A 27,041-nucleotide genomic window follows, 5' to 3' on the forward strand; every position below is an offset into this window, starting at 1 on the left:
CAAAAAACTGAATATTTGAAACGTGAGAAATACGGTTAACCCTTTGAGCGACAAAGTCCAGTTTTACCGCCTTTATAAAATGTAACCTAGGCAATTATTTTTCAGATATGTTCCAAAATTAGATCAAAAACTGTAGCAATGAAAACTAATGTCCATTTGGTCCAAAATTTTCAAAAAGATTACTAAAATTTCATTAAAAAATTGGTAAAATTTTGCACAAAAATTTTGGTTTGAAAATTTACAGCACTCAAAGAGTTACAGTGAATGTTTGCCGCATCATAGTGGCAAAGGTCATGGAGCGGCCGTCTCTATATTTTCATTTTGTGCTCGGCTTTGTTTTGGTATCATTTCCTTCAAAATGGTGTAATTTAGACGGCCGATCAGCCTTCACACTAACACAGCGGGCGGCACCGACAAGCAATCATGGTACCGATTCATCGGTTGGGGGGGGGGGGCTGAATTCCTTATCAATGTCGATGGTCTTCCGTGATGCATGCTGGCTCCTCCCCCCTCCCCACGGGGAATGCTACAAATGAAATCACATTTGTTTACGATAAACAATGTGAATGATTAAAGCAGACAATATGGTGATATGAAACGGGAAGTGATCGCTACGGCTCTGTACAGTGGTACAAGCAGACATTCAGATCCAATCCCAGGGATATTTGTCCGTCTCTCTAAATCCACTTCACCCTGCTGACTTTTCGAATCAAATATTTGAATATGTTAATTGTTTTTTTCAATTTCCAATTGGCATTCCCGTACTGTGATATTATTTCAAGGTGAGGGATCTGGTTCACCATGGCAACAAGCACTTCATAGCTTAATAGAAAATCATAAACGGACATATCATCAAAATGCTTTGAAATATTACACTGCGCGGAGCGCAAAATATTAAATAGGCTACATTTAGCATCTTTCACGTCTATTGAACAAGCCGTTTACCATAATTCACCGCGAACAACGCCTGCCTATTTTACACAAGCTTGTTGTATTTTAAGGCTTTTCACTAGGGTTAATACTCTCTCTCTCTCTCTCTCTCTCTCTCTCTCTCTCTCTCTCTCTCTGGGCACGTGGTGCAAGAGGGGCAGCAGTTATACATACTCATCTCGTACAACTCAAAACGCGATGTTTTTACTTTACGGAGCAAAGAGAGAGTATGTTGCTCCACTTAATCAACACTGTCTAGTTGTCTCTGTACAGGCTCTCTAAAATGTACACACGTCATCCATCTACTTCAGTGCACAATCTCTTCTCTGTCCTTCAGTCGCGGTGCCGTTGCCATGGATACCGACATGCCGGTTATTGCGATGTCTATGTCGGTGACATGGCACTCGGACAGATTGAAACGTTGAAGGGCTCTTACAGCAACGTGTTGCTGTCGACAGCGCACTACGTGTAAGTCGGCGACGACAACTTGTATAGACGCGAATAAAAAACAATATTCTATCTAGGCATCATTAAACAAAGTATTTCGCGTTTGCAGGTTAACTTTAGCTATTAAGATTCCGTGAAGTTCAGCATTATTAATATCACACAGCCACGAAATCTCAATTTAGTAAAATCAATTCGAGAAGGGATCCGTTTTGAATTTGAAAAGAACCATAAGGACGAATGGTACAATGGTAGGTAACACCTCGCCCAATACACAGCCTATTGTGAAGTTTCATAGAATTATAGAAAATTTTGAAGAGGATTAATACCAAAGGCCGTTGAACTAGGAGTTTGTACAGAGTGCTGACATTGAACATGAGCCACGTGCTGACGACCTCATGATCAGATTAGCGAAACCGTGGCAAATATTGACCGGGGTCAATGGTCGTGCGGATTTATACATGTAATATGTCAGGATGTGCAAGTGAGATAGGAAAAACTTCAGTGCAACACTGAGTTTGTCTTTTCTGTGCATAAAATCGCGTTAGCGTTTGCCATGTGATATTAGAATGATTAATTACAATAAATACTAAAAGTGATGGTGATTAACGTTATAAATTTAATCCGTCAAAGCTCAAGGACAATTGAGATCATTATCAAACAACGATTTTAACTGATATTTAATTACTTCAATTGATTATTTATTACACAGTTGACGGTCGAACACGTGACGTCAATCTCCAGAAGCAGGCGAATGTCACGTGCACGGTGACAGCCGAAAAAGTTTACGCACGCGCTTCACAAAAACATGTTTTAATGTTAATGTCAGCTCAATATTCTAAAAACTGGCAAAGTTTCTCTCCACTGGTATGAACAGCTGTAGGAGTTCGGATTTGGGTTAATTTATAGTGCACCTGTTACTTATGATGTATTTTCCTATATTAGTATTTCTCAGTTTCCATAAACAACCCCTTGCTCTACTCGGAAATCAAATTCCGGTGCTCACTACCGATTGTGGGGACTCATTTTGAAGCTGTTGGAGTAAGTACAGTTTTCATATTTTAAAATTTCCCCTCTCGTCAAAATTTAGTTTCGCTGGTACCAGACAAAAAAAGGACTTGCCATTTTTACGTTTTTACGGTAGACCAGAAAAGTACTGTAAGGTTTTGATAGTCCGACTATCTGTTACCCAATAGGGCACATTTTACCTTAAGCCTGAACCAACAAGTATTTCTAAAGTAATAGTGTTATCCGTAGATCATAAGGACATCCTACCTTGGTATGCACTTTCATAAAAATGGCGAGTCTTTTTTTTTGTCTGGTACCAGCGAAACTAAATTTTGACGAGAAAAGTTGACGGGTCAGCCCTCTTTATATTCTTGTTTATAATTATCAACCCATCACTTGTTAATTTTGACGTGACTGTTGCCATATGGAAAATCCATAAAATTCATCATTGGCGATTATTTTTATGTGCGAGATGATTATCAACACGTGTATGACATTGTCGTAGATCTGAAGGCAAATGAAATTTTTGTAAACAAAAAGATACCAAACACTGCCGGATTTGGCGATATCGATGGGTTTATACATGGCTAGGTGGTGACGTATTTCGACACACAAGTCTTGACAGGTAACGAGGGCGACTTTTATGATCATTGCAACCCTAGCCTTAAGGAGATAGCTATAAAATTCGCCTTGGCATGTCATATCTCTGAAAGCTCTTTATATTACGCACATAAGAGACCTATAATCGATCAACATGAACTGTTTTAGCTTGTGCGCACTTTAGGCAATTTGTATGAAAACTTAACTTTTTACAAAAAGAATAGTGTTTGTCTTATGCAAATGTGCATCGATATCTCACGGGATGAATAGCTGGAATTTTTGAAAATGTGTTCATCTTTTTTTAATGAAGCAAATCACATTTAATGTGCAGTTCTCATTTTAGTGTGATGAAATACACAGAATCGGCAAAATAGAGACAACACATTGTGCAACACATGCGATATTACTGCTGACAATTCACGTTGTTAGTCCGGACTGAAATTCCGTTCTCAACAATAACATCGATGTCGCACGTCACACAAGTACATACTCTCTGCGACAAGCCGAACACTGGGCGTTTCTACATACTTTTGAGAGTGGAACTAGAAACCGATGATATTTTATATATCAAAAATGACAGCCAATGCAGCTTTAACAACAACCCGTCGGCGAAGACTGTCGTTGTTATTGGGAGTATTGACTGCGCAACCGCTCGTCAATTATCTTCCATAAATATCAAAAAAATACCAACGGCGAGGGATGGTACAGTGTATAGGATTAATGGATTATAGAATAGCATAGCCTGCGACGATTTTTAAAATGTTTTGCTTAAAAAATTCAGAGAAATTGTCCGAAGTGTAGCACAGGGAACCAGCCATATGCGCCTGTATTTATCAGCTTTTGTATCGCCAATAAAACTGTTTTTCTATATTTGCTTTTAGCGATACCAATTTTGTCCTAGATATAGGCAATGTGACCGTATCGTTACCACGGCATATATGGTCCCTCCATATGTTTCACCTTACAGTGTGCCTCGGCGGGCTAATTCTTATATTTGTAAGTTTGTTGACGAGTGAAGGAATACCCACTTCAAGCAAACGAAATGCGAGCGGGTTGATGTCCATGGTACGCACGAGACTCACGCAACGGAGCGACAGCCTGCAATTATTAAAGTCCACGCGACGCAAAGTACACGCTATTAGCAGTGTTTACATGATGTAGTTACCTACCAGTGACAATCGAGTGGTTACTTCCAGACACCTCGCCGAACTGAGCTCTGTCACTCCAAGGGTGTTCAGGCGATTAATCTTACTGCCCACTTTTCACGTCGCTTAGCGAATCACATCTGTGCCGTCAAGCAATTCTCCGGAAGTTCATTGTCACGAAGACACAGCTGTTTCGAAACTGTTGACTACCGTGCACTGCGCTCTATGCGACGGATTATATTTCAGGGGCGCTCTCTCGCCAAATTGTTTCTCTGCATGTGTCGCTAGGTGGCGTCATTCTCATACCGTTGTAGGTTACAAATCATGTTATACCCTAATCGACCTACAGTTCACATTGAGTTGACATGTTAGTAAATGCTAATCCGACACAATTTATACCACTCGTCTCTAAAACATCGACCGACAGCAAAACCATGGCCTTTCGCCATTTCCTTCCTACACCTTTCCCACTAGAGGGCGCACATCATTTAGCGAGGGAGCCGGAACACACACTGTTCTTTTGTAAAACAGATTATATTTAATGATAGTGATATGGTTACATAGCAGAATGTAAATTGTTATAATGTAAAAATTAAATATCTTATAGTGTACATAAATTAAATTACATAGTGTAAAATATACAAGTTCAATCGCTGTACCAACCAGTGGTATTTCATTCGAAACAAGTCTCAATACCTTTTCCAGTTCCTACTTGAATCAGATGCTCACCGACGCGAGCCAAAAATGACTCAAAATAAGGCATAATGTTCGACCAATCTACGCAAAATTTCCCGATGCAAAGAAATTTCACGTGAAAACGATTAATGTAATCATTATGATAAACCACACCACGGTCTAAACTGACGAAGTCCGCAGTTTTCTTAGTTATTTGTAGTTTTTACTTACTGCCCAGCCAGCTTATGTGAATTGAGGTACCTGTCATTGCACTTTGCAGGATTTGTCTGTATGCAGTGTTTATGTTTTTGTAGTGTTTATGTAGGGAAGATCATCCAAGCTGGATAGTTACCTATATGTTACTTTTACGTTTGTTTTTGTTTTTTGTTTTTGTTTTTGTTTTGTTTGTTTTTTTTTTTGTTTTTTTGTGCATCACACCAAGTTGTGTAGTTAACATAGTAGATAAAAAGAAACCAGTCTTTTGAGTGCTTTGGATACAGGTGTCAAATTACTCAACGGATTGATGAAATCTAAACAGAGACTGAAGTTAGTTAGGACAACACTCTGGGTAGACAAAATTACATACAGTGTATGCGGACTGACGCTAATCACTTTTTTTCTAATGAGATGCACCAATAAACAGTGAGTGGAATCAATGTATGCAGTCACTAGGTAATTTGATACCTCTATCTAAACACTCAAAAGACTAGTTTCTTTTAATCCACTGTGTCATCTACAAAACTTGTGTATGCAGCACAATAAAGTAAATGTCATCACATACAGGCAACTGTCCAGCATGGATGATTTTACCTGTATATGTGTATGTTTGTACGTACGTGCTTAATCGTGCATGTAAAGACGATGCTTGTGTAGGCTTTTGTTGGTGGCGTTGATGTTGTTATTTACAACATGTGTTCAAATCAATAGCTTCCGATTTGCATTTTTCTAATATACGCTACTACTGAGGAAAAGTAAATAACAATAAATATAGTGTTTAAATACCGCGTTTAGCAATGGGTGAAATCACATGATATATTCAAAATGTCATTGCAGCCCAGGCATTATTATCAGTTATGTTCCAAGAACACATATTATTGCACATAATACAGTTCCATTCAGACATGTTTTATCCATATCGACCGCCGATACATTAACCCTGTTCCGTGTGTGATAACTTCTTTTTGGTAAGTACACAAGTGAAAGAAACTGTTCCCTGCTTCTGATTGGCAGCTGAAGCAGCCAACGGTCACGTGACATCAATGTGATGTGAATTGTTCAGTGTTGAAGTGTAATCACAGAGTCTAGACCCTAGAGTCTATTGCTCAATCTAGGGGCAGTCGACCGTCTGACTTTCAGAAACTGTAACCGCAAAAGATGTTGCACGTGTAAATATACTTTCGTGAGTTTTTTTAACCTAAGACGACTAGTGGTATTCGTCTGGGAACGTAGTTTGAATAAAAAAAAAAGGTGGGAAACGAAAGACGCCCGAACTCCTCTTACCAACTAGTTTTCTAATGATAAAAAATTTCTCCACGGCCTTTTCCACAGGCAACAGTACCCTAATTTTTGCCTGCCCTCTCAGGCCTTCTCCGATGCCACCTGGAAAAGAAGAATAACATCTCCCTGCCCGTTGAAAGGATCAAAATTTACCCTGAGTAGCCACTGGAGAACCTTTTACACAAACAACTTTGTCGACTGCCCCTCTATCTCGAATGTCAAGTTCTATAAACGGGGTGTCTATAGATCGACCGTGATCAAAACGACGACACGTGCGAGGACTCGGCCAATTACTGTTCGCCATTTCTCCGCTGGTGGCGCACTTTATGCGTCACACAGGCTGGAGATGATCTTATAAATATATATATATATATATATATATATATATATATATATATATATATATATATATATATATATATATATATATATATATATATATATATATATAACAACCAAGAGTCGAGAATGAGGCCAGGGATACTGACCTAAACTATTTCTCTTCCCCTTTCATACGATATTTCAGTGATGTTTCATTTGTAAAGTAATTATGAACATTTCAGTGTCTTATTTTTCAGCCTGACTAGATCGATGGTTGGTGTGAGCACCGACGAGAAAGCTCTTTAACTCTCGACAGCTGTAATAGTACCCTCCTTCGATCGTAACATATTTTGATTGAATAAAATCTCGATATTTGTGAAATTATAACTCTTGGAAGTAAGTTCCATAGACGTAAATTGGCAGTAGTGTCTTGTTCTATCGCACCGATTGTCGTTGAAAGCATCTTCTACGTACAAGCTATATGAAAAAACGGCATGTCTCCACTTGAGCTCTGTCCTTTGCTAAGTCAGAGCTCAATTTCTTACAATGCGTTGTTGTAAGAATGTTCAATCCATTCCTCTTACGAACAGAAGAGGTTGTCCCCTGGAGAGAGAAATAGCTCTTCAGCCATGTGATACAGAATTAATTGCAGATGCACAGTGCTTTTATGGCGAATTCATTATGTTTCCTCCCGTAGATAGTTTTGCAGTGTAGATCACTGATATGGAAGCCCGTTATTTATCTCATAACAGTCCATAAATAGTGGCAGTTCCTCGATTGGTGTGAAGATATGATGATCCAAAGGTTTGAAGTTGCAGACTTCTGTGTGGTTCATTTTTACCCGCACATGTACACACGTTGGTGGCGGAAGAGAAGGAAGTTTATCACCATTAAGTTTTGAACACAGCTAGAATCACGCCCACCTCAACTTTTTTTAATCTTCTTTGTATCCACATTATGACACTTTAGTCGCATTGCTATATCCAAAACTTTCCTTTCATTGTGTAATCCACGAGAACAAAGTGTTCAATTACTCTTGCACGTCGGCTGACAAGCCGATAGCATATCAAAAGTATCGTGGTGTAATGGCGTACGGTCTTCATGTTAGAAGTCCCGTTGTCGACCGCTGATGGCGCTCGTTGGCATGTGGATGAAATTTCAACTGGTCCTTAGACAGCGCCCTCACCCTTTGTCTCCTTCTTTGAACTAGAAAAACTGACGTTTTGTATAAGCAACCTGCAATAGACAGATATTTTAGTTTGAAGCTTGTCAGCCCGATCAATAAATATATTTTAAAACATCGAACAAGACAAGCAGCGATTGGTCAATTATAACGCTATCATTCGGCATCATTTGGCATGATTTCTTTACAATCTGTGGGGAAGCATATGCCAAATTTCATTATTTTATAAGTGCATCCACATTTCATGTTGTCCCCGTCATTTTTTTTATATTAAACCATAGACCCTCGCGCGAGATTAAAAGGAAAACAACATTGGACGTCGACTGTCGATGATGAAAACCAACGAATCTGGGTGACCTCTGAACTTACCAGATTCCCCATGCCACCATGGTAACAGCTACGACTACGGCGACGATACCGTCAAGGCACCAAAGCCCTGTTGTGGCGTAGGCTATTGTACTTGCTAGTATGCTAAAGCCCGTTATGGCACCCATTCCTGAGCTGAATGCTGGAAAGGATCATTTAAAAATATATAGAAAATTTTCAATATTTCATCAGGACATGGTATGCGGCTAGAAGCTAATAGGTGAGATGTGCTCTGCGCATTTATGCATGCAGGTTTCTGAACAAAACAAAATCTCAAAGTTATGTTTTGTTTGTTTGTTTAGAGAGAGAGAGAGAGAGAGAGAGAGAGAGAGAGAGAGAGAGAGAGAGAGAGAGAGAAATCATACCATATAGATTAACAGTACTGTAATCATTACAAGTGTATGCATTGCATACAATATGCATAAACATGCTTTCAGGTCATCCATAAGCCCGCCGGGTAACCGCAAAAGTACAATTTTAACATAAAATTGACGACCTCGTAAAAAATCTATATTTTGCCAACATATTGAAATCATAGAACACAGTTACAGGTAGCTTTTACACCGAGATGGCAATGCCATTGTAGTGTATGACCGGTAATGCACCACAATATCTGTGTAACTTATTTGCATTTCAGAGTAATGTTCATCCATATCGAACGCGTTCTGTTTTTAGACAAGATTGTTATATTCAAAAGTCAGTTTTAAATGCTGGTTAGCGGAGTTTTCATCTCCGTGCTACAAAACTATGGAACTCACTGACAAATGACACAAGACATTCTCCTAATATTGTACCGTTTACGGTGAAGCTGAAAGAGTTTATCAAACTGCATTTTCCTTTGTGAACAACTCAATTTTACATGTACTTTCTCAATATTGAGCCCAGATATAAATTACTCATTGAGTAACTCGGCCGCTCATTAAATGTGTAATAAATAAGTAAATAAATGCAACACAAATACGCACCATCACAGTACATAGTCTGAGAGTTCAACTTCTTGGCGATGACTATTTTTACAGTCACCAAGATTGTCGTAAATACGGCTCCAACTGTGCTGAGAACCGTCAAGATCAAAAGCTGAAAATAGATCAAAGATATCTGTGACTTAGTGCGCACGCGCCGACTGAGAGGCAGCTAAAGCCAACACAGAGTATCTGGAAAGGGGTTCTCAGTGTGGAGTTGAGGTCAAACTATTTTAGTACAGGCGACGATTATCGGATAACACTAAAAATAAGAACAAGCGACGTTTGAATCAATCCTAAACCATGTGTTGTCCGCTGATATAAACAGCTGCTAAATGAAGCCCGGTCGTGCATGTCGTATGGATGTGTTCATCTTATGTACAGTAACGATGAATGTCCATATGTGTATATTGTCTGATTTTTTTTGCCCTGGCAATTATTAATGGAAATACCGTATGTCTTCTATTGGATATACATTTACATGAATGGGCGCAATCTCTTCACCATTTAAATAAGTAGGCAGCGCTCAATCACAGATTTCATAGGCCATGCCGAACAGTTAGGTTCATAAAGGTGGCATTATTATTCCGTTGTTGTATATATATATATATATATATATATATATATATATATATATATATATATATATATATATATATATATATATATATATATATATATATATATATATATATATATATACACACAATCATGTCTTAATGCAGGCTCGAGTAATCCTGGCGAAAGACTCAGGTAGTAAAAGAAGGTGTTTGGCTCTACTCACCCCAGACATCAAGACTTTTGCTACCAAGGTGATGACTCCCTTTACTAAAATAATTAAACCAAATACTATAAACAGAAAAGCGAAAACTATAACCGTCCTGCAACAAAAAGAAATAGAGACAAATATTCAGGTAAATTGAAGATATGGAGAATTGGTACTCAAATGGGACAAATTATTATCGAGTCTTAATGACAGCGTGATTGAAAAACTCACCATTTTTCGCCTAAATAATATGAGTTAAATTTTGAAAACTTTTTCTGATCATGTTCTGGTCCAATATATTTTCAGTCAAAGATCACATCCAGAGGACACAAAGCTATACCCAATCCGATTCCAATTATATGAACAGATGGCAACTTTTCAACCTAGAATATCTGTTTGTTCTACGCGGTTCTTGTCAGGTGATGGTGAGGCGGCTATTAATAGCGAGAACATAGCCATTTCTATATTTGTTTTAATCAGATTGGAAGATGCCCTACCTCCTTTCTTTGTCCGGGCTCCCGCACGCCTCTGAGCTTCCGTAAAACCTCCAGACCACTACACCCGATGATGATGCGTCGAGAAGCATGTCGAACTGTGGATTGTCGAGTTAAAGTCAAGTTAGTGTTCAGAGAATGCGTTCGAAATCGGACAAAAACTAGCAGACATCATGCAGTTTCACAGTTGTTCAACTTTTGTTGTGCAAGTCGTAGGGCCATGGTTTTGAAAAGTCCTTGGTCTCAGTATAGTGTGTACGTTCATCGGGGAACGTAAACAGATTGACCAGTCGATGCGTTCCGCTCAAGATTTGATCCCTTCGTCAATTGAACCTACTGAAGTCAAAAGTATCCCAATTTTGTTTATAACGTCGCATCTTGTGCTAATCAATAGCTGTTTCACTAATTTGTATCGGGAAACGACGATACGTGAAGGGTATTTCTTAGAATTACGGCTTACCGAGAGACTAAGGGCTGCTGCACTACTCGCATAGAATGATACACCTGTGATAATATATAAAGAAGAAAAAATAAGAGCAAATTATACATAAATCAGTAAGAAAATGCAAAAATCGGCACAAAGAAAATGGAGAGCAGAACCATTACATGAAGGTCGCTATTTCACCATAAATTTGCGCATATCCGTACATAGAAAAAATCTAGACGCGCGTGAGCCATTTCTACCCGTGATACCTCATTAAGACCGTATTGATTTTTGTAGGGTTTTTGCCTTGGTTGGCAATCCAAGCAAAAATCAATGATTGGTCTGTATAAAAACCTATGACTGCATTCCTTTAAAGGATCGTCGTGATGAGGCGGTCTTTGTAGGAGAAAATAACAAGTATGGTGAAATGTGGAATTTCAGTGGACCTTACCTAGAAATACTAAAGATAACATGGAAAGCGGTATTATGGTTGCTATGGAGACGTAAATAATTGCTTTCCGCCACCACTCGGCTTCCGTTTTCGTCAATAGAACGCCTTCCCCAACTGTAGAGATACAAATATTGTAATGCAGATTTAGAGCTGATGACAATTCCCCTTTTGGAGAAAAATATACAACATGAGATATGTGTGAGGAGTACGTTAGTACAAGGCAGCGAGCAAATGAGAGAGAGAGAGAGAGAGAGAGAGAGAGAGAGAGAGAGAGAGAGAGAGAGAGAGAGAGAGAGAGATTAGAACAAACAGACGAATGGACAGACAGACTTACAATAAGATGGAGAAAACAAAGTACAGGTTGACACAACGAGGAAAGTTATGACACGGTTAGACGGAAGACAAAACCAGACGAGAACATGTGGACACACAGACATATTTTAAAATGGACAATCAGCGATATAAAGGAGATGGAAGCAGATTTTAGACAGGCTTGACAGCAGAAACGTAGTTGACACCGTCTGTACGTTCGTCTTTCAACATATCTATGTATGTCGCACTCTGTATGTCCGTACTTTTGTATGTCTCCATTCAGGAAGAACGCGCCTCGGGGACAGATATTCGGACTCGAACTTTTCCATTCATTTTCCTGATCTACCACTTGTTGAGGCTCATTTTAAAGCTTTTGGTGTAAGAAAACTTTTCAACGCTATGTTTTTCGAAAATCGAAAATTTTATTATTCTCCATAGAGTTAACACAAGGATGGCGGCCATTTTGAATCATTCAAATATCGGGAAATCTCAGACAATTTGTCTCTCTAGTACCAAATTTTGCACGATGACCCCTTATTTTTTATTCTTGATTTGGTAAGAGAATGGTTGAAAGCTTCATTGAGGAAAGTTTGAGCAAAAGTTTAAGTCTTTCACCTTCGAGGTGCTTACTACCTAAATGTGAAGAAAAATATACGTACATAGTGTTTGCTTGTGTTTCTGTAAATGTGAAAATACAATGACAGAACTGAAGACAGGCTATCCCTTTAGGGAGACATCGGTTTCGAAAATTTGACATGTGCTTTTTATACAAAAAGATCCATTCACATTATGATTCTCCTAATATTTAAATCAAATCTGTTTTTATGCCCCAGTAGAAATTTACGCAAGAAACCCCTTTTTAAACCAGACTTGTGTTCTGTTAATTGTAGACAATTCTCGACAGTGCCCAGATGCATGTTTGTTTTTGACGATATCTCTTTCCAAATGTAATATGTATATTTTTTCTACGCTGTGTAGTTTTAAAACTATTTTGTCCAGTCATTTTAATAGTACTGTTTTCTAATTTGTGTATTACTTTTTGTGGCTGTCTTGTATATTTGTCTTGTGATGGTGTTATTTTTTGGTTTTGCAGATCAAATTAAATGAAACGTGTGCGAAAGTGAATTAATAGTCATGACCATTAATTCATTTTGGCAATGCTTACCATTAATTCATTTTCGCAATGGTTTCATGTATCGTGTCTAAAACCGGGGTTGAATATATGCATGGTCACCCATTCATTCAGTATCTTTCAACATGTCAAACAATATAAGTAGTATCTCGTATCAAACAAAATTCATGAAAAATGGGCGACTTTGTCCCTTTAATGGGTTTGCCCGTTCATCTGTGTTTCAAATAAAATAAAAATAAAAACAGAATAGTTATCTAAATTGTTTTAAATTAATCTTTACATTTCGGGCGATTTCAAAAAGGCTTTGTGTTACAGCTAGTTGGACATGAAGAGATTCTCAGTCGCGTAGTACGAACCCCCCTACGCGTTCTATTTTCAAATGCAGATGGGTTATATCGGAGTTCTTGGGACAAGATGGCATCTCACCAAGAACAACTGGAGTTATATATCTGCAAAAGAGGCTCCTCCAGGTTGTGAATCAGTGAATGGATGGATTGATGAGCAAATGCATGAACGGATCGGCGGATTTGTGGATGATTAGGTGATGACATGCTAGAAACACATAATAACAGAGGAGAAGAAAGACTGGTCATAGAAATAATTGATATGTTATGCCGACAACAGATTTCATAGTTTTAAGAATTACATTTCATGTTATGTAAATACATGTGATATAGGATTCTGTGAACATAATATTGCAAATGTTTATAAATGAAAATGAATACTAAAAGAATGAGAAAATCTATCAGGGAAGAAGTTATCTTCGGATGCGAAATAAAGCCCGGTTATTTCATGGACATTTATAGAAAGTCATAAAACGGTTCACGTTTTCGTAATTACTGGACGGCTTACATACGCCATGCAAAATGATAATAGAACTTTTTAGAAGACTTTTGTCAGCGAGAGTAGTAGCGTTATAGTGGCAGGTTTCTAAGCCGGATAAAAAAAATCAATTTTAAGTATGAAATAAAGTGCAAGCAATAAATGAATAATTGGTGCTACGAGTGTATGCATGCTTATGTCATGACCTTTGTTGACCTCTTTTTCGCGCAATATCGAATGAAATGTTACATCTGGTCGGTGACGGGGCTGTGCGCGGGAGATGATACGTCAACTGGTGGGCGTCTCGCGTTACTGCATATTGCAATCATCATCAAAGGTATAAATGGCTGTCACTTTTTTTTGTCGAGAAAAACAAGAACGTCTTCTTCTTCCTACTCAAGATACGTTGACTAGTCTTACAAACACACAGTGAACGGTATGCTGTATTATTTTTGACGAGTGAATTTGAGTCTGTGCTTGAATTCGAATGTCATAAAATTCATTGGGCACCACATCGTCACAGCTGTGTCGACAAGCCGAACACGTTGAGGGGCCTTGACATGATTTTAAAAGTAAAACAAACAAAACAAAATACTTGAAAAAACATCAAAAGTTACAGTAAACAGACTTTAAAAATAAATTGTATTTTTATGAACTTTCATTCGATTATTTCCGTGATATTTGTTCATTTGACTATCTCAAAATTACTTGCTTATCATTCCGTGACATTAACTTTATTCTTTCATAATTAGTTCAATAATTTCACAGTTTTAAACTATAATACACTTACTATTACATTCACATCTTTATTTTTTATCTGTTGTTTGATTTCAAAACGTTAACACAAAAATTTGATGCGACAGTATTTTGTTCATTTTAGTTCCTCTAGGATTGGTGTATTCTCGACAAGTTTCGAAATCGTTATATCGTCAATTAAGTTACTGTTTAGTTTCATTGATCGATTTCTAAATTAATAAAATAATATTATTATCACCTAGAATTTAGCAAGAGTGTGCTTCTATAAAGGTATTGTATTATTTGATTATTTAATTACTTTTTCTTAATCTGTGGCGGAATAATTGCTACCACTCATTGCCCATCGTTATCAACTTTGTCCAAACATCAAGAAAAAATCAATTGGTTGTCATGGCCATGTCATTTCCTCCCGATTAAACAATCACGAAGAGAAACCATAGGTCACAAATCGATGAATAAAACGACAAGATCAGAAAACAGTCGCCGCAGAACAGCCAGTGATCAGAAAGAGTTACCGCAGAACGACCAAATCTAAATATACTTTGGTCTCCGCCCGTCATAGAAACAGCTGGTATATGACCAGGGCAACATGACATGTCGGGTCAGTTGACATGAATAAACCAGTATAACTAAAGATGAGTATTTCATATGCGTCATATTAGCCAATAGCAGATGATTTAACACCCAAAAAGAATTGTAGGTAAATACATGCAAACACATTTTGCCATTTATAAAAATAACAGATACCACAGATGTGTCATCTTTTATCACGTTTATGGAGGTTGCACTTCCGCGATAATATGTTCTCATCAGATTTGCGTCTGATTACTTCTTGTTCTTCTCTTAAATGTCATTTTTAACATACTGTTTTGTTTTTTTTTCAGAAACGTGCGGTAAAGAAGCCTCAAATCTTTGCGCAGACATTCAAGGAGGATAAAACTTACATTTAGACAGTCTTATTTTCTTGTAATGAAAATCAACCTTGGTTTTTATTTTTCTGCTCAAACATTCATTACGGGAACTTCAAACCATTGACTTTCATAATGAAGAATACAAATCGAGGTTACTGGGTAGTTTTTTTGTTTTTTAGAAAGAAGCCACTTACTTGAAATTTAGTGATAAATGATTTTCAATATGGCAGCTACAGCCTTCGTTAATTCTAAAACGTACCTACCTACCTACCTACCTACCTACCTACCTACCTACCTACCTACCTACCTACCTACCTACCTACCTACCTACCTACCTACCTACCTACCTACCTACCTACCTACCTACCTACTACCTACCTACCTACCTACCTACCTACCTACCTACCTACCTACCTACCTACCTACCTACCTATACCTACCTACTTACCTACCTACCTACCTAACTACCTACCTATCTACCTACCTACCTACCTACCTACCTACCTACCTACCTACCTACCTACCTACCTACCTACCTACCTACCTACCTACCTACCTACTTACCTACCTACCTACCTACTACCTATACCTACCTACCTACCTACCTACCTACCTACCTACCTACCTACCTACCTACCTACCTACCTACCTACCTACCTACCTACCTACCTACCTAGTTACCTACCAACGTACCTACCTACCTATACCTACCTACCTACCTACCTACCTACCTACCTACCTACCTACCTAGCTACCTAGCTACCTACCTACCTACCTACCTACCTACCTACCTACCTACCTACCTACCTACCTACCTACCTACCTACCTACCTACCTACCTACCTACATACATACATACATACATACATACATACATACATACATACATACATACATACATACATACATACATACATACATACATACATAGAATCGACTTTCCGTCTCTAACAAACTTTGTGGGGCGTTTCAACTCTGACCCTGTTTATGTTTGTTACCCCATTTATGCATACACGTATTCATGTTTAATTTACATATAAGTTGTTCTCTCTGGGCCAATTTACAGAGCTTTTTTAGCAAACATAAACGACAAAAACACATCCACTATTTGTATCATATATCGAGTTTATCACAAGTTTATACCGACTTTATCACCATGGCTATTTTTAAATGGGAGAGACGAAAACCACAAGTAAAACGCGACAGGACAGTCATTCCATATGGTTGGCCATAAACCATAATAATGTGTTTGCACATATATGTAATATTCTGTCTAAAACTGACCCGACGGTTTTTCTGTATCAATTTTTCCCTTCCTTCTAATCACTGAATTTGTGAAATAATGTCAGTGCCAGGACCACGATCACCGGAACACGCCGGCTGCGACGAGACGGGCCACCGCTAATACGAATTCGATCCCAAAGTACCCTGTCATTTTCCCCTTCGTACCATCACATCAATTCGCGATATATTATCCGACCCTGTTCAAGTTTATGGTGCCGTTTTAATGGCTGTATCAATAACGTCTCCATTTTTTGGTTTATTTTCATCGCTAAACTGTAAAAATACTCACAGTATACTGGTTCAACACCAGGAGCTTTTTTTCTAAATATGCAAATCAATCGGAATAAAAACTTGGGATATAATTATGCCGTTTACGTTTCTACGTATACAGACAGTGTTGTAGTGCCAACAGCTGTCAGATAAGTGTGCAATAACTGGTGGCTCTGATTTGGTAAGCTAGCCTGTGTAAAAACTGAAGTACTGGTAAATTTATACGGGGACAATATAGCCAGCATTAAACATCTGTCGAATACTCTAAGGTCAAGCTTTGACATGGGTGGCTGAAAATTATCACTTTTTGAAAACGGGCAGAGTTAAATTTGACCTTCAAAAATCACGAATGACAAAAACATTCATGGCATCATCCACGACAAAACTGGAGCCATTGCTAGCTTCAAAACAGTGACAATTAGTATCCAATTAACCTGACGAATGCTAGACTTAAGATTCACCTTGATGGAGACTTTCTATTTTCTCTTTTTTTATATGACTATGTTGACAAATAAAAGCGTCCGAGTTCTGGACATTGTTGACGTTGGAATAAAACCAGTAAGGTATAATGACTTCAGTCTTCTGTTGATGCCCCATTATGCGTTCAGGTTCAATTTGAGGGTTTGCTTTGTGTTTTTTCATGACGTTGGAGAGTTGTGAAAGTCATTGCTAATCCCTTACTCTGATGAACCAACTTTTTACTTCGGTTGATAAGGAAAAATATAGTTCCAGTCCCAGCCAGTTACTACCTTTTTTAACCTTCCGTGAAATGTTCTGAATCACCGAAATAGCAAACAAAAGATACAAGGCCATGAAAAATATGTTCAGATTTGTTTTATCATAAAATAGACCACAGGAACCGCATCCATCATTATTACTGAGTACATGCATATGTCACTATTTTCGTCTGTTGACAATACATAAACACTTGTAAATGTCATGTTTTTACCTTCTATAAGTTCATTTTCGTCTTCATCTTTTTCTTTTTTCTCCTTTTCTTCATCTCTGTTACTGGAATAGTCTTTTTCTGACTTGTATCCGGTCAACTTTATTCTCTCCTCGTCCGCTGTCATTGCTGGTATGATGCTATTGGTCAATATGTCCCTCATTTTTATACGGCCGGCTGTCTGCGCATGAGTGGAACAGACGTTTGGAGAAAAATAATTTGTGAGGACCAGTCGATTTTCAGGTGGCATGACTTATTTATAGTAATGAAATGTCTGGTTGCAAAGGTGTTGCTGGAAAAGGTCAAATCTTCACAGTTACTAGCATAAGTATAGCTTCGAGTCAGTCTGGAGTGTTTGATTAGATTTAATCACCGAAAAGAAATAAATCAATTTTTTTTTCGTTTTGTTTGTTTGTTTTTTTATCGGGTGTCATACTCTGATTGCCTACATTTGGTGAACAGTATTGAGCGCACGGGTATGGCCAGATCTGAGAGATAATGACTTGCATGGCAGAAGCTTGTATGGCAGGGCTATTGTCATTGACTGAAGAGCTCAGGTTTTGTCTGTCGTTGAAACATGAAATGTGTCGCCACTAGGAACAGACAAGCCTACAAAGTGGCAGTCAAATGCGCCTGCGCAGCGCTGTACCGTCCCTGATGACCGCCAAGTTCGGAAAGATCTCACTTCAGAGCACAGCGCTTGGCCTATAGAAAAAAGAAGTGTCCTTTATTTGTCGGTCCTCGTGCAAAACGTGACTTTTAGTGACAGTCGACTGAGGTTCAATTTGGAGCAAGTTACAAGTACAAAAAACACTGATTAATTCTGAAATTAACATATCTTTTTGAAAGTGAGACGATCATCTCAAAATTAAGATAAAGAAATACAAATGTTTCCATTCGATTTTTTTTCCTTGAGCGGGCGACCATAACGCAGTGTCGGACAGGAAGCTAAAGAATAGTGTGTCAAAAGTCGCGAAAGTACATCAAAAGGTTACCTGCATATACAATTGTTATCAACGTGACTGAAAATTGCAAATATTTAAAAGCGCGAAAATTTGTCATTGGATAGCAAATTAGGTGAATGCAAAAAATTCTCATAAACCACCATCCACTCTCTTTGCCTCCGTCCTTGAGTGTTTTTCATGGTACGGAAATGCAAATTTTTGCCTAAATATAGTTACAATGTCGTTAAGTTCGGCTTTCAGTGAATATGTTCCATCGTATATAATTAGACTGGTAGATTAATACATACGAAAAACGTATGAACTGGACATAACCTGTGCCATCGTACAAGGGGATTATTAAATGGCCTATTCTTCTAATAACAGCCGAAAGTTCCGACCGAGTAAGTTGAAAGTTAATGGAAGAAAAATTAATAACAAAGGCATATTGCGTTGCGAATTTTAACGAGAACACAGCCTCTCTGCAGAGACTTTCGTGTGTGAGGTAATTGTATTATAGCCTAGGCTATGATGTGATACACGTGACATAATTCTTTATAGACACCATCATGGAACAGAATGAATGTTATGGATATTCTATAGCAATCAATGAGACTCGTCCACTGTTTTATCAGAAAAAATTAAATAAATGAATGTTATCCGAGATTCGTGCTATCTCTGACTGGTCGACCCAAGTGAGTATATTTTCAGTGGCGATCTAGATGGTCTGATTCGTTCCGTTTTGAGTTGTTAAATATGCAGCCAGAGTGCGGAAATGTCTAAATATATATCACAGTTACGGACGAAAACGCACCAAATTTGAATAATCAGTACTGTTTACTGTAGCGTATGATTTGTCAGCTTTGATATGATAATCCGTCACGACCTGATTTCGATTGTCCATTTTACCCTCGTCCTCGTTACAAAGTCGGCGGGGGCAAATCTCCTTTATGACAGTATTTTGTAGTGACGGGACATTATTACGGTTAATTGGTGGGACAGTTTTTACAACATACCTGTATGCAGATATCAATCCGCAGAAGTGCTTGAACTTGTGCCATCCAACAGAACAAGGAAACAGTGCCGAATGGCGGTATTTTTCTACTTTGAAAACAACGTGAATTTCTTTCAAGCTCTATCCTTTCATCACATACACTTTTGAAATTTTGTAGTTCAGTCGTATGTGCAGTCTTCGCAAAGTTGGCACAGACAACTTGTAATTAAGAATTGGGCCGGGCTAGTTTGTACTTTTCGTTTCAAATTCCCACAGAATGTAATCACCGGAGATGGGCACGTTATTTTACGCTGTCCAATTTAGTTTTTACGATGTGGATATTACGATATTTCTTGTTATTTTGACATTCAACTGGACATCCAGTGTCATTTGCAAAAAAAATCTATCCAAGCTATCCACATTATGAGCCACCATTTATTAGGAAACGTAAATGACCTTTGCACTAGTTTTCAGGCTCTCTACCTCGCTTAGCAGGGCAGAACTACAATGTCCTTTGTCTTAAGAAGAGCGGCTTCCACAGACGGGACCACCACATCGTCAATTTTTTGGGGGTATTGGTTGTTTTCAATCGGGTTCAAATTCACAACGTTCGGCCACCGAATCACCAACAGGGAAATCAGAAATCCGTTTGTTGTTGTTCATGTTTGTATTGTTTTTTTATGTTTATATGAGTCGTGTTGTTGTTGTTGTTGTTATTGTTGTTGTTGTTGTTGTTGTTGTTGTTGTTGTTGTTGTTGTTGTTGTTGTTGTGTTGACCAGTAAGATTCAACGAACATCTGCCGATGTTCATTCAAAAGACTTTGGAATACACTTTTCGTAAGTAATTTTTTGTTTGTTTGTTTTTGTTTGTTTTTTGTTTGTTTTTAGGGGATGGTGACAATCATACATTTATTCTTTCAGTTAGACTTAGCACGGGGTATTGCGGCCATTTTGAATTTCAAAAGCCGGTAATGAGCTTGTTTCTCTGATACCAAAATTGGCACGATGGTCCCTGAATGAAAATTATTTTAAGTGTTGTGGGGGAGGGGACGTTGAAAAAATTTGGTTTCACTTTTGTTTTTGTTTTTTTTCTTTGACTGCCAAAACCCAATAAGAAGTATTCTGAGAAGTGCTGTGTTGTTATGTTGCCTGGAATCAAAACCATGGAGATACATTTGTTTTGTTATTTTTAGCTTGCGACAATATTGCGGTCAGAGTATGTGATTTCAATGTCGTTTTGTTAATTTCAGTGATACATATCGTTGTCTCTCTCTTTTTGCAGTCATATTTCTCTCTGCGTCTCTCTGTTTCTGTCTCTCCGTGTCTCCCTTCTATCGCCGTCCTTTCGTCTCTCCCAATCCACTTAATTTCACAACCGAAAAATGGAACTATAAAACATTTAACTCCCGTAAGCGACACAGACAGCAAGTACGACACACTCGTTGACTAAAGTTAAACTTACCAGGCGGTTGGAAGTCACGTTGACTGCTGTGCAAATATAGAGGTGAAAGTCAAGGCAAACCCTAGCATTTCCTGGCTTTTTGAATCGAAACAAACTATTGGAACACGAAGTCAGTATCTTAGCGTCAATAACTCAAATTAAATAGGCAAGTCTGCGACAATACTAACCACTCCAATACATTGAACATGACATCCTTCCGAGCCAAGTATTAATAATCGATTACTGAGTATAGCAAAAAATTATAACCGTAATTATTTGGGCTGGGTGTTGGAAGAGTGTTTTTTGTCTTGTTTTGTTTTGGTTTGTTTGTTTTTTTGTATGTCTTTCTTTGTTTCTTTTCGTTTTCAAGACAGTGCGCCAGGTTCGCCCCGAATCCGACACTTACTCTCACGGTTAAAACAAGTTAACGGGTATTTTCAAAGTGAAAAATGAAACATGTTTCGCCATATTGCCGACTTTAAAGCTCAGTTCGGGAAGTCCGTCCCTTTAAAATCAAATTAGATAGTACGTCCTTTTTAAAGGGTTAAATAAATAATGAATAAATAAATTAATTAATTAATTAATTAATTAATTAATAAAGGTGAAAACTGAAAACAAGTTAGGATCATACAGTTAACATAGGGATGGCGGCCATTTTGAATTTTAAATGTCAGCAGTATTAATTTGTATCAATGATGCCAAAATTTGCACGGTGATCCCCGATGGGATATATATATATATATATATATATATATATATATATATATATATATATATATATATATATATATATACCTAAAACATAACTTGTTTTATATTATGTATATTCGTGGATTTGCTAAATGTGGCTTGCTATGCGACTTACGGGACACTTAATTCATAATGGCGTACACTTAACTGTAATATAGCGACATCTCATTTTGCTTAGCCGATAGGAGTGTAAGAGACATTACAGTGTGATTGGTGGTTTATACTTCTTTATTTCTATGGCCCATGAAAGTTGTCAGAAACAAATTACTTATAGTTTTTAATGATTTGCTGGTAGTGGCAGGAATATTTGCCGTGCGCACTGAATGCAGATTCCCGTTTCTTTGAAAAATTGACAAAAATATTGTACGTGACATTTGTTACTGATTATACGCCACTGCTGTCAGCAAATTTCAAGGGTCGCAAAATTGTTGTCCAATAGAAAAGCACCTCGCCTCAACTCATCACGGTTGTAGTTTGTATTTAACGGACAATTTGAAAAACTCTAGATCTGATTATTTTTCTGATGCATCGTTGGCCACTTTTCCGGCTAATAAATTGAATGAAATGGTCAGGTTTTCTTGTACAGTAGTTCGTATTGAAGCACCACAACATAAAAAAACTTGATCAATTTTGGCCAAATATTGTCCGCGCGGGTCGTCGTTCACACCGTCACAACAATTATAAGCAGAGTGGGATGTCCTTGGCCTTCCTCTTGCGGCAGAACTGGAGAAGACTGGGTTCACACTCATAAACCAAGATAATCCTAGGGGATCCACTAGCTTCACAAAGCTACAGGTGTCCCCCTGCTAACCCTTGTTTTCATGACAGAGATCTGGCCCGGTGCTCTTTAGCAGGTAAATGTTTGACCGGGCAGTTGACATTTTACAGTGACCTGCCCGATGGACAAGGGAAAATTCTTACTTTTGGTAGCTCAGATCAGAGGCTGGGAAATGTGTTCGCGATGCATGTTTATCACGGCAGGACTGGTACTATTTTAGGCCGGGCAGGACCTTTTGAAAAATGTTACCTGCCAGGATATATATTTTTTCTTTATATGAATATACTGCACTGCATTGCACATGCGAACATGAAGTTTACGTCATCCGCGCTGGAAGCTTAAAAGTAAACTGAGAGCCGCTGGTGGTGTCTATGGACGCGTCTTTGTATACATACACTAAAACTTGGCCTTCTAGCAGGATGCACAGTCATCTATCGCACACTAAATTTATGTACATCAAACATCCCATGAATTCTAAATGAGAAAAAACGTGCAATTGTACCAAATAGATAGTGTGGCGTAAAACGCAAATTAATTCGCCTGTATATTTTTAAATGTTTACACAACCAGCACATTTTGGATCGTCCAACCTTTCTAAAAATGTGCTTTACAAAATACTGAGTCACAAATCTGCCGGATGTACCAGTCTGACACACAACACTATCAAAACGTCAAAAACAGACGTGTTGAGCCAGTCGGCGAAAGTCAGAACTCGCGAGGTACAAAGACGAAAAAAAAGTCGGAAAACCGTGGAAAAACGACGAGCAAAGACAGACAAAATGAACACAAAATCAAGGTCCGAAATTTCTTATCATTATTTGCCAAGCAAAATTTGTCTCTTCAAAACGATGTTAGGTCACTTAAATTACCTTGTTTATGCAGATTACGTAATTTTGGTAATTTTGTTTGGTTGGCGTATTTGATACCATACATCACAAAAATTATAATCTAAAAAAAATCGAGTATGTGGGAGGCACATTAAAGTCACTGAACTTACTTTTCTACTGACAACGGACAAATTGTGGTTATCTACGGTCTGGGTTAAAATTATCTCGACGTCATCAAATGGGCTGCAGTCATCGATATATCCACACTGTCGTGAATTTCACTACTCGGGCATTTTCGAGCCCCCTCTTCAAAGTCTATTTGCATATGAATAGGCAACCCGTATTTTTGACAACACTTTCAATGGGATGCTGGTAGTTTATCAGTCTAAGCCCTACGTTCTATATAAATAGTAATAGTATAAGGGTGATACCGCTTTGTTGAAGTGCCACGATTCGATAAAAACAAGAAATCGCGAAAGTATTTAAATAAACATGAAATGGGTTTTTGTGAGATCAATATTGTGTCAGTAGTGGTGTTTTTACCAGGGCTTGCAGACTGCATGTAACGGCTTCAAAGCCTATTGCTGACTGTCTTACATGTCAGATGCTCAGCTTTTTATCAAAGTGTCAATGACTCGAGTTGAATAGCGCCACCACGGTATCTCTTAATACCATGCAAGGATCGGTAGAAAATTGTCACTCTCCTTTATTTGCTTTGATTCCATATTCTAGTTTTTGTTTGCCTTTTGTGGTCATTAACCTAGTCTTAAATGGTTAAATGTGCACAACTTTCAGACTAAAATCTTATATAGAGTCAATATCAACCAGTAATGCTACAACCTGGGATTGAGGACCGCCGCTTTAACTACTTACGATTAGGGAAGGGTCCTCGGCTTATTTTGAATTGAGAGCAAGAAGCTGATATCTGAAGTTGTTTAATTTCTGGATGGTGCCAACCAACGAGTTTAAACTCATCGTTAAACTTGATGTCATAACGCGTGTATTTTCACATTTGGGCCTAACAGCTAGTGGCCATGATTGTATTTTGTATGCGCCTACTACACATGACGGCTTCCCTTTTCTATGACGTTTGCAATGCATTGACTCATACGCTAATTTGCATGCTGGTCACGGATTCAAAGTACTGAAATGTACATGTTTTGGTTCATTTAAATATTTTTGAAGAGCATAATCGTCGACACTGAGCGTCTTGTAATTCGATGATATTTTTTTTGCGATCAAGAATCTCGGTGCGTAAATGGAACTGCTATGGTTTTCTCGTAGCTTGTCAACGATTGAATTCGTAAGTATGAGAGATCGCAAGCTGCCTACATTTGAGTTAGTGGCGGTTAAAAAAGAAACTTTGCAGCATTTTGGGTCAAGAGCGTGATCCTATGACATGACCCAATGTTCAGTGTAGGCACGTTATTTTATTTCGCAAACTTAAAGGCACTAGTACTGTTCGTGATCCCTGGAATCGCCTTTGCTCTAGTCTGTAAGAGGATTATGGAGGTGTGATACCCTTTTGTTTTCTATTGAAATTGTAATCTGACGGGTAGATTTTCTGATGAGACAATCTTGTGTCAACACAGACCTTCAACTATATTTCTAGCCATTGGCATCTTGATTATTACTGTCTTGTTTGTTTTTGATGAAGGCGGTTTGCATTTAGCATGTTGATAAAGAGATGGTATTTTTGATTACAAGATTTGTAAAGAATAAATTTATATTTATGTATCGTGCAGTTTTTGTCCAGACAGCCATGGCGGTCGCGTTTTGTCATAAAGAAAGTACTCGCTATGATTCTTCAAGTTCTGATAACCCAGCTTTTCACATGTACCGAGCGCGCCTACATTTACCATCGCCAACCAACAAACAAACACGCTCTTTGACCGACCTTCAAATAACGGGTTACAGCCAAGGCCAGGTATCAGGTCGGAACACAGTTATTAAATTAATTAAATGCATTTTAATGCTTAATTAGATGTTAACTGACAAACAGTGGCATTGGTTTGACCTTTACTTGTACATCCATGGGACAGTAATCCCTTGAAGTGGCCTGGATGTCGTGACCCCATAACTACACAAAAAATACAAGTTTTGCATGTAAGTCTCTTCTTCATACGACAGGGGCCGTTAGCTGTCAACATATACCTCAGGATAGTCATTTGATAGGCCAGTGTACCACTTCTGCAAGATGGTGTGCCATGCATACGCTATGCAAACTACTTTTTCGTTTTCATGTCCTGAATGAAGGCAAGACTTTCAGGGCTCGGTAGGAAATTTCTATCATTGATACATGTACATTTTACAGTCTGAGTTATAAACTTTCAAACAGTTCAGAACCTTTGTTGCTCATTTGAAATTCATTTTTTGCTTCTCAATTTTGAGAGTAATTTCGCCAGAATCTTGTCTCGTAATTACTTTTCATGCGCTGACAATCCATCGTTAAAATTGAAGTATTTGAATCAATCGTCTGAGCCTCAACGATCGAATTCTTACACTTGAGATAAAATGAGTGAAATTCTTATGTATTCCCGATGGCACATCGTGTTATGTCACGGGGATATATGCACAATCGTTACAAAGGTTCAGAAAGTCTCGCGCCAGTTAGTAAATGGGTCGTGATAAACAGATATTCGAAATCGACAGAAAGTATATGCGGCGGTTCCGAAGATAAAAGTCATTCCTATCTTCTGCCAGATTGCTGGATATGGTCACTCGCACACATTTAATCCGCCAGTGCAAATCCTGTCCCGTATGTCTAAGCAGGCCTCAACGAGTTTGACGACAAGCTCAGCAACCAGCACCCACAGAGAGGGCGGATTTGTGTTCTTCTAATCAAAGAAGACAAAGAACCCGTATGTTTCTGTGAAGTCATGTGTAAGTGATTAATTAATTAACCGATGACGTAACTATCAGAACAATGTGTGCTAACTGGGTGACCTAAGCACTGTTTCAATCTGTTTCCCTGACACGGCGCCGTAATTTGAGCAGTTCCTCCACATACAATACTGAACCCATAGCTGTAACTTTTGATAATATTCCAATTATTTTTTGTTCTTCAAACCAAACCAATCTCCCTCCTTCTAGTGTAGGTTGAAAGGCAAAGCATTAACCGTGGAAATACAACGTGTACAGTGCGCGATATTATTGTTGTCAAATGAACACCAGTCCGACTTAAAAGTCAATAGTCAACATTAGCATGGGATAATACACATAAAGATTGTATCGACAGGTTTATAGCCAAGCATTCTGTCACAACTTGAAGAGGGATTTATTAGAAACTGCATTTTACAATCAGAAAATATGTTGAAAATTGAGCTGTGGGGCGAAATCGTTACGTGACGTTGATGAACCTTCCCTGGGAAAAAAAACCAATGTACTTTCCGTGATGGAAACCCGGGGATGGAAATTTCACTGAGAAGTTGAATTACAGATCTTTTAATATGTCTACGACTCAACTGCTTCAAAAGTAAAATTCGACAATACCTCTATTCGAAGCATGTTCGTGTTAGCATATACCGAACTACCATGTATCTCGCCTCGGACAATTAGTCTGAGTTTGTGTTCACTCTAAACAGTTTCTGCGTGAAATGATCTCTTTATAG

The 27,041-nt window shown here is 38.2% G+C and overlaps 2 protein-coding genes across 2 annotated transcripts in view; both read right to left on the reverse strand.

Moving 5' to 3' along the window:
• LOC139143431 (transmembrane protein 163a-like) overlaps positions 1–4,379 on the reverse strand; it is a 29,030-nt gene extending 24,651 nt beyond the window's left edge. Inside the window, exon 1 of the mRNA XM_070713740.1 lies at positions 4,152–4,379. The gene's annotated coding sequence lies outside the window, so the exon portion shown is untranslated. The remainder of the gene's footprint in view (positions 1–4,151) is intronic.
• A 269-nt stretch (positions 4,380–4,648) lies between these two features.
• LOC139143432 (transmembrane protein 163a-like) lies at positions 4,649–23,675 on the reverse strand. The gene is made up of 9 exons (XM_070713742.1): positions 23,601–23,675; positions 17,703–17,880; positions 11,267–11,380; positions 10,852–10,895; positions 10,395–10,489; positions 9,916–10,012; positions 9,135–9,246; positions 8,173–8,311; positions 4,649–7,856 (listed from the first exon to the last, which is right to left on the reverse strand). The coding sequence occupies exons 2-9, from the start codon at positions 17,860–17,862 to the stop codon at positions 7,790–7,792; spliced, it is 828 nt and encodes a 275-aa protein (XP_070569843.1). The 5' UTR covers positions 17,863–17,880; positions 23,601–23,675; the 3' UTR covers positions 4,649–7,789.
• Between the last annotated feature and the right edge of the window lie 3,366 nt (positions 23,676–27,041).

Source organism: Ptychodera flava, chromosome 11 (assembly GCF_041260155.1).
Source record: "Ptychodera flava strain L36383 chromosome 11, AS_Pfla_20210202, whole genome shotgun sequence".
Classification (NCBI taxonomy): Eukaryota; Metazoa; Hemichordata; class Enteropneusta; family Ptychoderidae; genus Ptychodera; species Ptychodera flava.

Excerpts from the sequence above, each read along its gene's own strand:
- LOC139143432 (XM_070713742.1), bottom strand. The coding sequence starts at position 17,862 with ATGAGGGACATATTGACCAATAGCATCATACCAGCAATGACAGCGGAC. Across the intron at positions 11,381-17,702 it reads CGAAAATGAACTTATAGAAG|TTGGGGAAGGCGTTCTATTG; the intron begins GTAAAAACATGA and ends GTATCTCTACAG. Across the intron at positions 10,490-10,851 it reads CAGCAGCCCTTAGTCTCTCG|TTCGACATGCTTCTCGACGC; the intron begins GTAAGCCGTAAT and ends GACAATCCACAG.